General features: G+C 42.0%; 1 protein-coding gene across 2 annotated transcripts; it reads left to right on the top strand.

The window, feature by feature from the left end:
• Nucleotides 1-456: 456 nt before the first annotated feature.
• On the top strand, nucleotides 457-16317 carry pibf1 (progesterone immunomodulatory binding factor 1). Of its 2 annotated transcripts, XM_080507780.1 has the most exons (18): nucleotides 457-773; nucleotides 1357-1457; nucleotides 1795-1984; nucleotides 2070-2189; nucleotides 2899-3032; nucleotides 3124-3232; nucleotides 3439-3558; nucleotides 3666-3727; nucleotides 3820-3945; nucleotides 4135-4233; nucleotides 7895-8060; nucleotides 9799-9949; nucleotides 10261-10351; nucleotides 10632-10734; nucleotides 13096-13226; nucleotides 14098-14182; nucleotides 15683-15865; nucleotides 16125-16317. In XM_080507780.1, the coding sequence occupies exons 1-18, from the start codon at nucleotides 504-506 to the stop codon at nucleotides 16176-16178; spliced, it is 2295 nt and encodes a 764-aa protein (XP_080363906.1). In that variant the 5' UTR covers nucleotides 457-503; the 3' UTR covers nucleotides 16179-16317. The 2 variants fall into 2 exon arrangements, with proteins under 2 accessions (XP_080363906.1, XP_080363907.1); XM_080507781.1 differs by lacking the exons at nucleotides 13096-13226; nucleotides 16125-16317 and having other exon boundaries at nucleotides 15683-15818.
• Nucleotides 16318-16422: the final 105 nt, after the last annotated feature.

The following is a 16422-nucleotide window of genomic DNA, read 5'->3' as shown; positions in this document are numbered from 1 at the left end:
TTTATAAGTTACACTCTTTTAGGGTTAATGTTTGTCGAAATATACCACATCGCATTTATTCAACAAATCCGTGACGTCAGAAAATGTATTATATTGTGTAATTCCATTTTTATGGTTCATTTTCTTTGGCCATCTGATTTGTCGACCGAAACAAAGCGGATGCCATGTAAAGACCCGGCTTCATATGCAGTTCTTTTTTTATATAGTGCTCCACAGTGTCGGAGGTGGTACTGCAATCGCGATGCATTATCAAAGACCCTGGCGTCGTGGGCGTTGACTGTAATATGCGCTTGTCACCATATGGGGGCGCCGTAACCATCAACACAAACGTCTGATCCGTTGGCGGCCAGTCGGTAACTCGGAGCGGGTTTCTTGAAAAGAACAACAACTCGCGATGTGGTCTTGACAGCGCTCGGAGAGTAACTCTGTTTTCAGTCTTCCCCCCCCCCCCCTACTTCTTCTATTTTTAAGATAACAGTGATCAGGAAGCAGTCGGAGACACGATGCCTTCGAAGAAGCAGCACCTGAAGCCGACAGAAGCCAACGCGTCCAGTTCGTTGGACCTGGAGTCCGAGGACTTCAGCCTGGAGACCACCGTGCCCACCACGGAGGACGTGTCCTCCTCCGACGAGCAGCGCCGCGGCTCCCAGAAGGAGGTGACCCGGCAGCTGATCGAGAGGAAGGAGCTGCTGAGCAACGTCCAGCTGCTGAAGATCGAGCTCTCTCAAAAGAACCTCATCATCGACAACATGAAGGCCGATCATATGTCCAAGGTACCGGAGGGATGGAGGCTGGACTCAGACGAAAAGATGTTGAATCTTCCCGTGTAAAAACATCTGGATCGTTATGTTATTGATTATTAGTGAGTTATGAAGTCGTTGTGAGTCTCTGAAAGATTTCAGTGTCGATTTATATTTCTGGGGTTGATGTATGTGATCTGTTGCAGCTGAGTTTCTTTAAATACGCGTTTTTAATAATGTGCATTTGTAGTAAGTCTGTGTGACTCTCTAGTTGTTTATTGCAGCTGTCTTGTTGTAGATTATTTCTGGTGGTTTTGTTTGTTTACATGGCCATTATCGTGTTTCGAGGTTTTTAAACCTGGTGGTTTGTGTCTCTTTGCTTTTTCACTCCAGTCTCTTTCTGGTGGTTTTGTAATTTTTTTGTGTGTTTATTTGTGTCATTGTGATTTTTTTTTCTCTGTAGTTGCTCTTTTTGTTTATCTTCCTTGTTTGCTGTTCCGTCACTTTGCAGATGTGTCTTCTCTGTTGTTGTTTTGTGCCTTTCTGTTCCCCTCATAGTTGTTCTGTATAAGAGTGACCTGAAGTTTGTACTGATCGTCTCTATTTCACCCTTCAGGTTGATGAACTGGAAGAGAAGCTGAATGACACTATACATCAGAAGCAGGTGCTGTCCCTCAGACTGGACAGTCAGCTTAAAATTGCTCAGGATGAAAACAGGTGGGGGGAAGCACAGGATGTAGAAGTTGATATTTCATCTTTGAATGTATTTTTTTTTAACACTATCCTGTGCAATCTAGTAATAGATTCGATGGCATTACATGTTTGATAGAAAATTATTGTCATAAAAGTGTGTTTTCTGGACAGACTCTTATTTTCCATGCTTGCAACCATTTGATATTTGAAGTCTTTGCACAAATCATTGGTCCCGTTTATAGACATTTATAAACACGTGTTCCATGAACCATGGGAATGTTTGAACCAGGCGAACATGTCCTACCATTTGATGGTAGGCACCGTTGTGCTGGATAGTTTTCATGAAGATTGTTCTCACCAGGAGGCAGCAGAGCCAACGTAAGCAGGAGATGGAGGCCATCCTGCTCAGGCAGCAGCAGCTGGAGGAGACCAACCGACAGCTGTGTGAGAAGCTGCGGAGGTCCCTCAGGGATCTGGATATCTCAGAGGAAAGATACCAGGAGCTCCGCGGACTCCCCGATGACCAGATCTCCATACAGGAGTATTTTGCAGTACGTCTTTTCTTGCGCTGCCTCGTTAAAGCACAAGAGAGAGCGGTTGTCCAAAAATAAGCGGACTTTGTTTTGTTGCATTCAGATGCATTTTTTTGAAGTGGTGAATCCTCTGCGGAGTCAGCTGGCCGATCTCACTGCGCTGAAGAACAACATGACTGAGGAGCTGAATATACACAGAAGCAAAACGAAGGATTTGATGGAGGTAAGACATGCACCCAAACGTTTAAAAAACAAAACCCCAAAGCAACTTTGTACCTCACCTGAGTTTTGCTCCCATTGTTGCTTATCTTAAACAATTTTGATCATCATTCTCACCATTCTGTCAAGCCTACATGTCCACTTTACTTTTGTGTTTTTTCCTTCACTTTTTTTTTAAATCAACTGTTTGTGCAGCGGAAGAATTAAACCACTCAGGGGAAAAATAATCTATACAGACTATTTAAAATATTGAAATACGATATCACTTCCTGTATGAGACACATACCACTGGGACGAGGCCTTCATATTGGTAAACGACACCCTGGATGGAGTTTATCTTTTGGTTGGCTTGGATTACCTCCAAAAGAAGCACTGCAATCCCAAAATTTGAGCAATCGGGAAGTGCAGCGGATGAAAATTTCCAGAAGAAATGCGGTTGAAGAAGCCATATTTTTTACTTGACAAACAAATATGAAATGATACTTTAACTATTGAACGGCTCAACTTACTGACCTGTGGAGGAAGATGGTAATACCAATGGAAGATGTTAAAGGTTCCGTAAAAATGTCTTTCAAATCAGATGAGATAATAATGCAGCATGGTGTAATGACATTGAATATTGGTCTCGAGACGGTTGTTCGACGTAGATAGACGGACGTTTTCTGAGTCTGTCAATATGTTCAATATCACTCAATCATTTCTTTTGTTCACAGAGCTACGAGGAGGAGCGGCGGCTGCGTTCAGAGCTGGAGTTGAGGAGCCAGAGGTTGACCCTGCAACTGGCCGACACCAAGCAACTAATCCAAGAAGGAGACTATCGCAGGGAAAACTACCCAAACGTCAAGCGGTGCGTGACGGATTGCATTTGTAATTCTTTTGAAGATTGCAACACAGTTTTTAGGTTCTGTCCACTCATCATTTGTGTTGGGGTTTTACAGCGAGCGTGACAACTTTGATGCGGAACTGAAGGAGTTGAAGAGGAGATTTGACACCCTGGACTTGGCTCACACAGCAGTGACCAGAGAGAGGGACGCCTTCGGCAAAGAGGTACGATGTCTGTACGCGTCCACACTGACACGAGAATCTGAGGTCCCGCTGTGGGGTGGGGAAAAGTGGATGAGCTGGAATCGGGGTGACCTTGTCCATGTCAATGACAATATGGTGGAATCACTTCACTGAGAAGAACAACCATATGCTGGGAATTCACCAGGATTTGGTGACAGTTTGGTTGTTTCTCTCCGTTTGCCCTGCAGGTGGCGACGTTGCAGCAGTCAGTGACTCTCGTTCAGAAGGACAAGGAGTATCTCCACAGGCAGAACATGGAGCTCAGCATTCGCTGTGCACATGAGGAAGAGCGTCTGGAGAGGCTGCAGGTTTCATACACTTTCTCAGCCAGAGGCTTTTTTTCTCAAATCAAAAGCGGTCAATAAAAGAAAAAAAGATACATGTATATATGTTTTCTTTTTTTGTTGTGGCTCAGGTTCATTTGGAAGAAGCTAAGAAAGCCAGGGAGAATGCCTACGAGAAATATGTGGCATCCAGGTTTGACGTTGCTGCGTTTTTCACCCGTATGACTGCTTAGACGTAGACTATTGGTCCTTCAATCCTCGTAATGTGTGTTTTTCTTGCTGCAGAGATCACTACAAGTCAGAGTATGAGAACAAGTTGAGAGAGGAGCTGGAGAACATCAGAACCAAGACCAGTCAGGAGATCGAACACCTGCAGCGAACCTCCAGAGAGATGTATGAGAGGGAAAACAGGTATCAGAAGTCTTCTCTAAAAAACAAAACAAAAAACTAAATGCTAATGGTAAACAGTTGAGGCATTTTACTTTAAGATACTATTTCTTTAGTCAGCTTGAAAGTCAGTGTTGATTTCCAGATCACTGATTTTTCATAGTATTGATTGTTGCGATGTTAATTCGCGTGTTTATTATGTGCATTGACAAGGAATCTGCGTGAAGCCAGAGACAACGCCGTGCTGGAGAAAGACAGAGCTGCGACTGCAGAGAGGGACACCCAGTCCAGATATGACCAACTGCTGGAACAGTGAGATACACTCTACCCACCCGCATCGATAATATATGTTCCATTAATATTTCGACACAGTTTCATAATGTACATGTCTGTTCGTCTTTAAGCACTGACTTGTCTTCCTCTGAAAACAGTATTTTTTTTTTCTTTCCTGTCATAAATTAAAGCTGGAGGAGGCCTCCGGTGGCCTGCTAATACCACCGCTACTCTTTAATATGGTTCACTTCCTGAGTCTAATGGACAATTAAAGCATTTCACCTGAGGGATTGTGCCAGTTGGTACAATTATTGGCTTTGACAGTTAACCACATCATATTTTCGAGTCATTAATCATCTTTGACGGCCCATCGGCAGTGTGTTGGTGTGCTCCAGGTGACGATGGTCGAAAACCAGCCATGTGTGATTAATGAGGGTGACTGCTGTGGGTTTCATATAAGGTGCCCCCCCCCCCCCCCCCCACCACCTCCACCAGCTTGATTTCTGTGAATTTTTCCCTGAAAGCTGTGAGCTTGTCGGTGAGGCAGCGACATGCTGTTGTTAGTGAATGTTGTGGGTGCGGCAGGGACGAGTGGCTGTGGTTTACCGGCGCTTTACGAAACATCACATGAATGCTTTGCTGTAAGTGTGGGACCGGGAGGTTGTGTGGAAGTCAGAGGTCACGTGAAGTCAAGCTGCAGACGTGTCGCTGGCTGCCGATTCCCACCGGGAAAATAGTGTTAAACACATAACGACACAAAGGGCACCGCTGCTTAAGTTCTACTTTAAGGAAATCTCTCAATCTTTCCGCATCGACATATCAAAGTGATGTTTTTTTTTGTTTTTTTATTAGAACAGTGTTTTGTTATTCGTTCTTCCCCATTCCTGCACTCAGTCTGTGTGATTTGTGTCCTAGTTGCTCGTTTGTATCACCGCCCCCAGGCAACACCGCTGTCAATCTCGGCACAGCTTTCAAAGTTACCTCTGGGTCACGGCCTTATAGGAAGTTTCAAATCTTTCATAGAAATTGCAACATACATGTTAATTGTGACTGCAACTAGACACACACACACACACACACACACACACACACACACACACACACACACACACACACACACACAAGTTAAAGCATACACCTGCAAGAGGCCGTTCCAGTCACTTTCACACAGCCAGTTTCTGTTTTCCGTGTTCTAAATATCTGTTGCCAACTAAAATGTGGGTCATGGTGAACATTCATTATCTTCATTATGTGGTTACTGAATAATCATCTTACTTCATTAATCCCCACGGGGGGGGAATTCTATGCTTTGTTGCTCACGTATTTTGAAATCTAGCTTTATAGACAGCGAAAATATATTTCAACTGCCTTTCTTAGTTTAGTCGGGGGAGGTTTTGTTTTTTCTGTTTGTTGTTGTTATCCTACATGAGCTTTCATTGCGTCAACAAACATGCACGTATGCAGCAGCAGCAGCACAGCAGCAGCAGTAGTAGTGTGCCTGTCCCGGGTTACTACTACATGCCAGTCATTTCTTTAGATCCAAACCACCAGCTGTTGGTGTTTCCATACACACTCGCTTCACACAGACTTCACTCTCTCTTGCACTCTCTCCGCTGCGATCACATTCCCTCTCTGTGTCGTATCGCAAGCCAGCAACGACAGATGCTCGCCTCAAGCCCTTAACCCCTAACCCCACGCATTGCCCCTATTTTTGGTGGCAAAGAATGAGGGGGACAAGCTTGAAATGGCGTCAGATGATTGAAGCACAAAAGGCCAGCTCGATGGGGAGGTTTTTTTTGTTTGTTGTTGCTGTGATCAAATTGTCCAAAGACAGAGGAAAAAGTGGTAGGTTTTTGTTTTTTTGTTGTTTTTTTTAATCCTCCAGGAGGTTTGAACTCATTGTGATATTTGCCCCTTGAGTCAGCATCTAATACCTGCTGTAGATAGTAATTCTCCCAATAAATTCAGCATGGGGAAGGACGGAGAAATGGCCGCCAGCACTCCCCTGAAAATGTACGGATCACATTTTTCTTCTGTAAATTTGGCTTCTTTTCCTTTCCGATTGCAGCCGCCATTAATAAAAGAAGGCGTATAACGTGGACCATGTGTACATGTCTGTCACTGGGAGCACATAGCTCAGGCCTGCGCACTATGGATGATGAAATATTATCAGGTCAGCTGTAATCGAGAGTTATTAATATTATCCAACCAACTTCCATGGCTTGATAGAGTCTGTTTGTGCTTTCCTGAGGAGGAGCAGCAAGCTGGGAGAACCGCTGCCTTCTGGTTACTGTTCTTATTGCAGATAAATCTGTATTTGTCATGATTTCGCTAACAGTCTTTTCTTTTTTTCCAAATAGTTATCTTCAGTTTTTAAATTTCATAAAAACAAAAAAATGCCATTGATATATTTTGATTAACAGATGTGGTTGAAGTATTTTTTTCACCAACCACCAGTGATTAAAATAATACCAAACACAGCAAAGAAGAGCATTTAAAAGACATATTTCACTACTGATAGGTTTTCAGTGTGCAGTGAATGCTTCAGCCTTTTTTAAGAACATAAGTTTAACTTTCATTGTCTGGCAGTTGTTAAATATTTTTATATTGCAGTTTTAGAATGTAACAGAGATCATAAACAATGTGGGAATAATTATTACGAGAAATACTGTATGTGAAGCTTGTGAGCAGCAAATAAGAATAGAGAAACATAAAACTATGACTGTAATGGTTAAATGTAATAGTTTAAGACAGCCCTGTTCTTGTCTCTTTGTCTTGAACGCCCGTTCAAATTCCTATTTGAACACAGTGTGAAGGCCGAAGGTCACGTCCATTGTGGCTTCCTAAAACATGTTTGTGACTCAAAGCTGAACGCCCTCTAAAGATTTTGTCATTTTGAATTTGTATAAAATTATTAAATGATGTCATCGGTGTCTAACAATGGAACCCCGTCTTCACTGTAACATCTCGATTTGCCCCTAAAGCACTTTTTTCATTCATCATTCATCGCCATGACCCTGCAAAATCGAATTAATCAGTAACATTAATACTACACATCCACCTTAAGCTGAGGATTTTGCAGCTTTTCTGTTCTGTCATATTGAAAAGGGATCAGAAAAGCCTTATATTTGATCATTTTCAACCACACACAGTCAACATTCACAGCCTTACGCGAGAGACCGCACACATGAAGTGTATCTCTCAGGACAAGCTTGCATTTAAATTGAAATGCAATCCCTTGGCAGAGGCAGTAATTCTAGTTCTACTCGTCGCTCTTGTTGCATTGTGCATCATGAGAAAACCTCCAAAGACCAAAGTATGGTCTTGCTCTTTCATTCTTTTTTTAATTGCCAATCCTTTTGTAAAGAAAGGTCTTTCCGTTGCTGCCAGGTAGATTCACGTATGAGATCAAACAAAACGCCAAAAGAGCTGTCAGTGTTGAGAAATCCTGTTTTTTTACCAAAGTGATTTAAGACTTGGCTTTGGAGCATCATCATCGGTGTGGAATTACTAACACATAAAAACTCACGAAAGGTCCATCGCCAAAAGGCACAGCAAACGATCGGAACCATGCCAGCTACTAAGCAAGCATGCCATCAACCAAATTGTAAAATGAAATATTCCGTTATGCTCTAGTTCGAAGGCACCGAGAGGTATTTGTCATCGTTTCTCACACATTTCGGCTTGTCGCTCTTTCCAGGTACCGTCGTCTTCAGCTGGGCACGGAGAGCCGTGTGGCAGAAATGTCCAACCAGGCAAAGCTGCACTCGTTCGAGGCCGAGCGCGCTCAAATGGTCAAGGATGAGACGGCAAAAGCGTTGGCCCAGTGCCAGGTGGAGTGTGAGAAACAGCAGAAGAAACTGGAGGTATAATAAGAGAACAAACCCATCAACCTTTTTCGTTTAGGTTTTGCTTTCCTCAGAGAGTTCACATTACTCTTTGTTTACAAGTTTGGATTGATGATAACAACATGCTGACGGAACAGATCATCCCTGACTTTTAAGTCATGTCGTGTCATGTCGATTCGTTATTGGATGAAGTCATGTAGTACATAACGCTCAAGGTTTTTCCTTTGTCAGATGCGTAATTTCACTGCATTTTGTTACGATTGCTGGACTTTTTCACACCAGTTGATCCTGCAGAAGAACAACCTCACTTGTAGCTTACGAGATTTCTATTGCACGCATTTAACCACAAAACCCTGCAGGAAAATGGTGTTGGTTTGTATATGTGTATATATTCTGCTATCTACAACTTGAATTCACAAAAAAATGTGGGACACTGAAAAATGTAATAAAAAAAAAAAAACGATAGAAAGAATGCAATGTTTACAAAACAAGAACTTTATTCCCAGTAGAACATCAACAAAATATAAAAGTGGGATTTTCTTGAGAAAACAACTTGAATTTGACGTCAGCAGCACATTGTGCAGCAATGTTCTCAAAAGAGAAACTTCAATATACCCTTCAGCTTTGACGAAGTGTAAGCGGCTCACACCGTAGGCACTAATGCAAAACCCACACCATCTGAGGATTTGTGAATTACCTGTTGAGGATGAGCTTCTTTTTCAGTCTGCAGGACACAACATCCATCCTTTTGTTCTAAAAATGTGAAGCCCTCTTTACACCTGAAATGCTCTGCCTTGATACATTTCCTCTTTGATATTCCCACTTTGTATTAATTGACTTTTTGTCATTTAACCTCATCGAAAGCTCCCAGTCGTACGCTTGAAAAAAACCAAACAAACTCACCTATTCCAACTTTTTCAGGATGTGTCGCTGTGGTAAAAATTCTAATTGATAAGGATTTTTTTTATGTTTCTCTGCAATGTGAAGATTCCTCAGTTTTGACATTTGAAATATTGTCTATGTTTACTCAGGAACAAAATATGGGTTTCATGGGATTTGCAAAAGCTTTTATTGGTATTTAACATAGCATCCCATCTTTTTTCTGAATGGGGGTTGTTCCTTGCTTTAGATGAAAGTCTCTGCTTAACTATGCACTTGCGGAATGAATATATGGACTTTTTGTCAAATTACCACAGTGATTATTAGAACAAGTAAATGTGTATAATTGATGTTTATCAAAATCAAAATAAAGTCCATCAAGGGTATTTACACAATAATGCCAGTACCTTTCTGATTTTTGTCTCACTCCCAACAGCTTTATATTACTTTCTTCCCCTTAATATCGTTGGGGCTCTATTTTAAGTTTTATAAGTTTTAGTTTTTTTTGTTTGTTACTGATTGTTACTGATTGTTATTCTTTCCATTAAAAAAAACAAAAGGTCTTCAACTGTTAGTCCAGCACATTTGTAAAATGACAAATCATTCATGTAAACATCACAGAAAATATACCACATCCCTTAAATTACAACCTGTCACCATTAAAGTGATCAAATGTATAATGTTTTTGGGCCAATGTGTGAAGAAATGCTTGCATTTATTGATGCATGAACACATTTTACGTCAACATCTTTAATTGTTTTTGTGAATTTAGAAAATCCCTTTAATGCTCAGTGAATTTTTGATCCATCTGAAATGTAGAAAAGGAAACACACCTGTTGGGTTATTCATTTCCTCTCCTCTCCCCCTGCCCCAACAGCTCCTCACTCAGGAGTTCTACACTCTACAGTCGTCATCGGAGAAGCGCGTGACGGAGCTGCAGGCTCAGAACGCCGAGCAAGTGGCTCGGTTGGAAACGTATGAAAAGCTGGAGCGAGAGCTGGACGAGGTCACCATGCAGGCCGCCGAAAGTAAGAGAGCAGCGGCGGTTTCATCGAACGCACGGCGGTCGAGGCAGAGAGGCAAAACCGCTAACCAGGAGAAACTGATGCTTTTTCCAGTAAATTCGAAAAGGGCCTGACATGTTGAGTCGTGCTGGATTCAAACTCTGATCATGTATTTAATATATTCTATGTGTATAATAATATAGACTTAAAACCTTCAGTTTAGCAAAAAAATATATGGATTCTTGACAAGTCTAATGAAGTAATTGTTTGTATTGGGGGGGGGGGGGGGGGGATTACACTGTTTTAACCAAAATTGTGTTTCCCTTTGTTGCCAGTTGAGAATGAAGAGGAGGCAGAGCGAGTTTTGTTTTCATACGGCTATGGAGCAAATGTTCCAACGACGGCCAAGAGAAGACTGAAACAGAGGTAGAGTACCTGGTATACTTCATTTTAATCTAGATATTCAAACACAAGACTGTAATATCAAATGGCAATAATGGCTGCGGCAGATGTGAAAACCCTGTCATGTTGTTGTGTACAACACTTTCAAAGTGATGCACGTCAGATTCATTCCACATAAAATGTTTGAGCCAAAGCTTTTTTGCCAGAAATCCTGATTCGTTAGAGAGAAAAAAAACACACCAGTGTCATCTTGTTGGTGTTGTCATGTTTTGGAATTTCCGTAACTGCTGTTGTTGTTGTGCAGCGTTCATTTGGCCCGCAGGGTGCTGCAGCTCGAGCGACAGAACACTTCACTGAGGAGAGAGCTGGAGAAGAACAAGTCGCAGGCAGGAGAGATGTCTGAGGAGGTACACGCACAGAAAACACACCGGCATGCTCCTACCATAGCTATTAGGATGACGCTTAATTCACGGTTCATTATCAAAATCAACAGAGATCTCAGAGCGGGACAAGCCAGCACCTGCAAGCCCGTTTGGTTTCCTGCCAGCATAAATCTGTCACTGCAGTTCAGATTATAGTTAAAGCAGCACTTCCATCGCAGCCAAAACGGACCGTTTCACCTGACTTTACCTTTCGTCATAGTCACAACAGTCAGCGAAGTTCCCTGGAATCCATCATGTTCAACATGGAGGAAAGAAGTAGTTGAGGAGTCAAACAATTCATGCATTGATGTGTGAAGTTAGAATAAGTTTGATAAGTTCAATAGAAATCGCCCATTTCTACTACACACACATTGAGCTCAGATCTCAACGTTGTCGAGTCAATCTGAAAATCTGTGATGACACTGAAGCAAATGGACTTTGATGAATCCAGAGATAAAGTGTAGCAACTTCTCCCAGATCTTTTGGAGCAACATTTCTGCCGAGTGCTTTAAAAAAAAACATAAACATTTATCATTTCCATAAGTTCTGGATGGATTGAGTTATTCATTATAAATATGAAAAATAATCAAAAACCTGAACATGTTGGACCCTTCATTAAGAAAGTGACCTGAAGTTACCTTACTCTGTAACGTCTCCAATTCTTCCAGTTAAATGGTTAAATATTACATTTTTATGAACTGAGAAAAATTGTTGCAGGAGAAGATAGTGCACATTTGATATTCACATATTAAAATAACGTTTGTAAGTAATATTACCGTAGCTTCTTTATAAATAATACATCATACAGTAGGACACTGGTGCTCAATAGCATGAAGCCACTGTTTTACAGAAATCCATTTGATAAAGATAGTCAAATGTATATATATATTTTTTGTGTGTAATGGTTTTTTTTTTTTAACATTTTATCAGGTGCAAATGCCACACATGGCTGTTTTTACCTAATCTTTGTTAACATGTGCACCAGTGATTCAGATGTCAAAGCTGGGTGTGGAGAAGACCTGATGTTTGTTTAAACAACCACTATATTCACGTGGTTACCGTACTCTGTACAAAGTTTAGACTGAACTGTTGGCGAGTTTCTTGCAAACACAATTGCATGGGTGATATTGATTGAGCTACTAAAAAGAAACAACAACAACTTTGGTGTAAGTTTAACAATTGCCCCACCAAAACTGCACATCTAAAATTGAAGCCTTCTCGGCAAAAATAAAGGACTTTCTGAGCAGACGAGCTGGAGCTTCGTACCGGTGCGTGGAGTCGGCCTTCATACCCGTCACCCTTGTTGACACAGAGAGAAAACCTGCCAACATTCTCCTCCTTGCACTTCACTCTCCAAACAACTTACTGCACTAATCATTGAGCTTTCGCGGTGTCTGTCGCATCATGCTCGTGTCTGTGCAACACGGAGACTTTGATTTTAGGCGGGGCCGCATGCGAGGTCACATGGCTGCGACTCGTGCGCTGATGCCGCAAAGCACCCAGCGTGGGTTTGAATATATGAGAATGACGGCTCCGATGGCCAACGAGCGTGCCGTTTTCACTTCGTACCGTACTCCAGAGATTGCGCAAGGCGAGGAAGGCGGGCACATTGCAGACTAAATAAACCAGCCATTCAACTGTCAGCGGTGATTGACTAGCAGTCGTCTGGAATACTTTATGATTCACTGGCTGTGAAAGAAAAAAAAAAAGAAAAGCTTGAAAAATTACACTTCTTTCTCACTAGAAAGAGCAAGGGTGTTAACCATTTAACCACCCACACAAACGCCCGGCAGGCTATTGTCTTTACCTTCCCACCCAGTGTTGCTCACTACTGACCGTCTGTAAAAGTGGCTAATGTGTAACACCCTAACTATATCTATTGTTGGCACATTTGAATCGTGACACCGAAAGCGTAACATTGTACGTACCTTTAACAAAAAGAAGAAGGGAAATGGATACAGTTCAGATGAAAACTCACTTTTAAGGGCCTTCAAACGAACCCTGCTGTCAGCAAAGATAAGATTCGCTTGCTGCAGGCAGTGTTTTAAAACTTGTTTTGTTGTGGGGGGTTTTTTCTGAAATCCTGCACAACTTTTGAGAATTCTTAACATCAAATTAGTTTTAAAGAATAAATCCTCGACTGCTGTCAATTGAGAGATCTTTTGCTCCCGTAGCATCAGTTGTCTCCCTTCTCTGTGGCGTCAGCCTCGCACATGGGAAAATGTCAGCCTGCGACTTAGGTGTATCATCCAGTTAAACAAAATGATCCAAGTCAGCCTCATTGTACAGATGAAGGGTTTTGTTCTGTAATTGCTCAATTACACAGTTATGCATGTTGGTCTTCAGCTGCTGGCAGCCAACCAGCTGTTGCAGCAGACGCAGCAGCCCTATAGCTACATGATCGAGACGGTGAGACAAAGGGACGTGCAGGTCGGCGTGCTGAGGGAGCGTGTCGCCTCGCTGGAGGACGACGTCAGGTACACTCACACAGCCACACCCAGAGGGTGAAGACGTCCATCTGTAAACCTGTATGAAAAAGGACCTGCCTACACTTTTTTAATGAAAGGGTTAATGCCGAGTTGTTTTTCTGTTTTTCTAAATTGGAGCATGTTGCATCCTATAATTTACTGAAAACCACACCTATCCACCCTTAATTACTATCGCCGTGTCCTTATCTCCCCTTGTCATCGACCCGATTCTGTATCGGAACCTGGGTGTACACTGGTTCGTCGTGGCAAAATAGTTGAGTTTTTCCACATGCGCACACCTCCTGGCTCAGACCTAAATCCCTGTTGTCACCTGCTGTATTTTAGCCTGACAAATATGCAAAGTGAAAGGCTGCAGGTTTTCTCTTGCTACTTGCTACCACAGAGCGCTATCCTGGGGCAATCGGCAGGGGGGGGGGGGACAAATCCCTTTTAAAGGCTGTCAAGCTTCTTGCGTTGTTTCAAAGCCCTGGGAAAACGGCAGCGGGACAGAAATGTGGAAAGATTAAAGCCTCAGAAATCTGCTTTCATTGTTTTCTACACTCCAGATATTCATAACTCAAGTGAATTATTGTTTTGACTCTCTTTTTTTATTTTATTTTGTGATTCAACGTCTCTGTAAGAGACCAAACTGCTTTGCTTTGTACTGGTCGACTCAAAATGTAGCTTTACAGTCCTGTAAATGAAATAAAAAGAGGCTTAAAGTGTATGTCACAAGAGCACATCTGACCCTGTATACACCCATTTCTTTGTTTGTTTTTTTGCCATTATCTGGTACACGAGACATGGCAGAAGTTACTGAAATGTTAAATTAATAATCTGTTGTTATTTCCAATGACTGATCACGTTGATGTGATAACAGCTCTCTGAGGAAAGAGCGGAGCGCTCTGGAACAGGTGAAAAACAACATGGCCGCCGATCTTGAGCGACTTCTCAACCATCGAGAGGTATATACACACACACACACACACACACACACACACACACACACACACACACACACACCCTGGCCCCCTATTTAAATGTATGATTTATTTTGGGTTTTCCTAACAATTAGTAGCTTATTTTATCAGTTGGTCTTATTTTTTTGATTTTCTTTTGAACCTCTCTGTGTGGAGTTTACATGTTCTCCCTGTGTGTGCGACTTTCCTCTCACAATCCAAAAACATGCATGTGAGGTCAATCGGTGACGCTAAATTGCTCCAGGGTGCGACAGACTGGCAACCTGTCCAAGGTGTATCCTCGCCCTACACGTATTTTAAAAATAGTAACAGAAAATTAATAGTCGCAGAATCGCTAAAGGTTCAAGGCTTTTAAGCCTTAAAAAAACTTAATGCAAAGTTGCAGTTTGTTCTATTAAAGCAAAGTATCAGGAGGGATTGGCAGCGCCTGCTATCATCAGATTTCTGGATTGATCTTTTGATATGCAGATTCACATGCAAAAGTGTCGTTGGACAAGACACCGTACCTTAAGTTTTCCCCAGATGCATTCTTATTGGTGTGCAAGTGTGAGGTTTGAAGTGTGACGGTGTAAAGTTGATGAAAAATGGTCAACGCCTCATGAAAAAGCAAACTTCTAATACCATTAAAACTATTCAGTATAGACACAAACACACTTGCACATCTGTACAAAAATTACATTTTGACACAGTTCCTTAAAACTTTCCAGGTTCCACTCGACGGAAACGTGTTACATTTTAAAAGGTATCGAGTTGAGTGCCGTCCTGTGACTAATCACTTTGATAAGAACATAAGTGATATGAGTTCTCAGGAGATTTTATATTTGACTGTTCCTGTCAATTTCAATAAAAAAAAAAAAAATAGTTAACTAACTGTGATTTAGATAACCTGTGAACACGTGAGTCAGATTTTTTTTTTTTTACAACTACAAGTCATTGCACACTGCTGCTGTGTTCCCTTCAAGATGGCGTGTGTGCGCATGTGTGTATGTGTGCGTTTCCCTCGCCCCAAGCCAGCCGTTTGCTGTATGAAGTATGCGCCCTGTCATAGACAGCTGTTCCTCCGCTTGGCTGTTTGGGATGCCACTGCGGTGCATGTGCGTTTGCGCGTGTGCTCCCGTGTGTGTGCGCGTGTGCTCGTGCGTGTGTGCAACATGCCAGGGCTCATGTCCTCAGAGGTGGTAAATAGAACCGTGAAATGGCCCAGAGTCCTCCCCTCTGCCCCGCTGCTGCCACCCCTCCCGCAGACCCTTGAGCTTGTTCAACTTACTGCGAGTCGACCTCAAGAGTTGAGTCCATTAAAAATGTGTCACCAGAATATATATATGTATATATATTTATTTTTTTAATTATTTATTTATTTTGATTCGTGATAATTTTTTGAGTAAATGTATCAGGAAACATTACATGGAATTCTTTCCACATTCCCATGTATTCCTTTGGTCGTGTTTCCACGTGACTATATTAATCATGTGTGTGATTCATCAGGAGATCGCGATGATGAAGCAGGTCCTGATCAGCATGCAGCCCAAACAGGGAGAAGCGCTGAACCTGTTGGGAACTGATAAAACTGTGGCGCGGGCCTCCGGTTCAGGAAAACGACCCTCCAAACGTATCGGCAGGCTCACAGAAGAAGAGGAATCGTCAAACAAACCCAAACCCACCGTATTTGTAAGTGTCTGACACTTGGCAACGCCCTGGTGTGAGTCATACCATGTCAACCTGCTTCAACAGAAGTTCAGACAAAGCAAGACGACAGATTTATAGGAAATGATGAATTACGTTTTCTTCTGTTTGGCTTTAGTCATTGGAGGAGAAACTTCCTGTCATTTCTATCATGAGAATGTTTGGAGAAACTGCGGCACTCGTGTATTTCATTCTTTTCCCTTTTGTGTGTGTGTGTGTGTGTTGTTTTTTTCTTCTTTTACAGACCAATAAAGAAGCTCCTGATTGGTACCAAAAGCTGAGGCAGAAATCCAAATGAACATTTCTCACTACTGTTGCCCGACTCAGGACTTCAACAATTGTGCACTTTCACTGAGCCTTGTTTGTGATAAACTTGTAAATTAGACTTTTTAACACCGGGTTTACTTATCAAATACAAAAGCAGAAACTGCTTGTCGTGTCTCCATGTTTTGTTGGTTTTTTTTGTACCCTTGGTTAAATATTGTCCAGAGGACACATTTCCTTTGTGCTGGTCTAAAATCAGAGGTATTACCTTCCACAGG

Source organism: Blennius ocellaris, assembly GCF_963422515.1.
Source record: "Blennius ocellaris genome assembly, chromosome: 13".
Lineage (NCBI taxonomy): Eukaryota > Metazoa > Chordata > Actinopteri > Blenniiformes > Blenniidae > Blennius > Blennius ocellaris.
The sequence above is the reverse complement of the archived record's forward strand: the minus strand, read 5'-3'. Positions and strand labels throughout refer to the sequence as shown.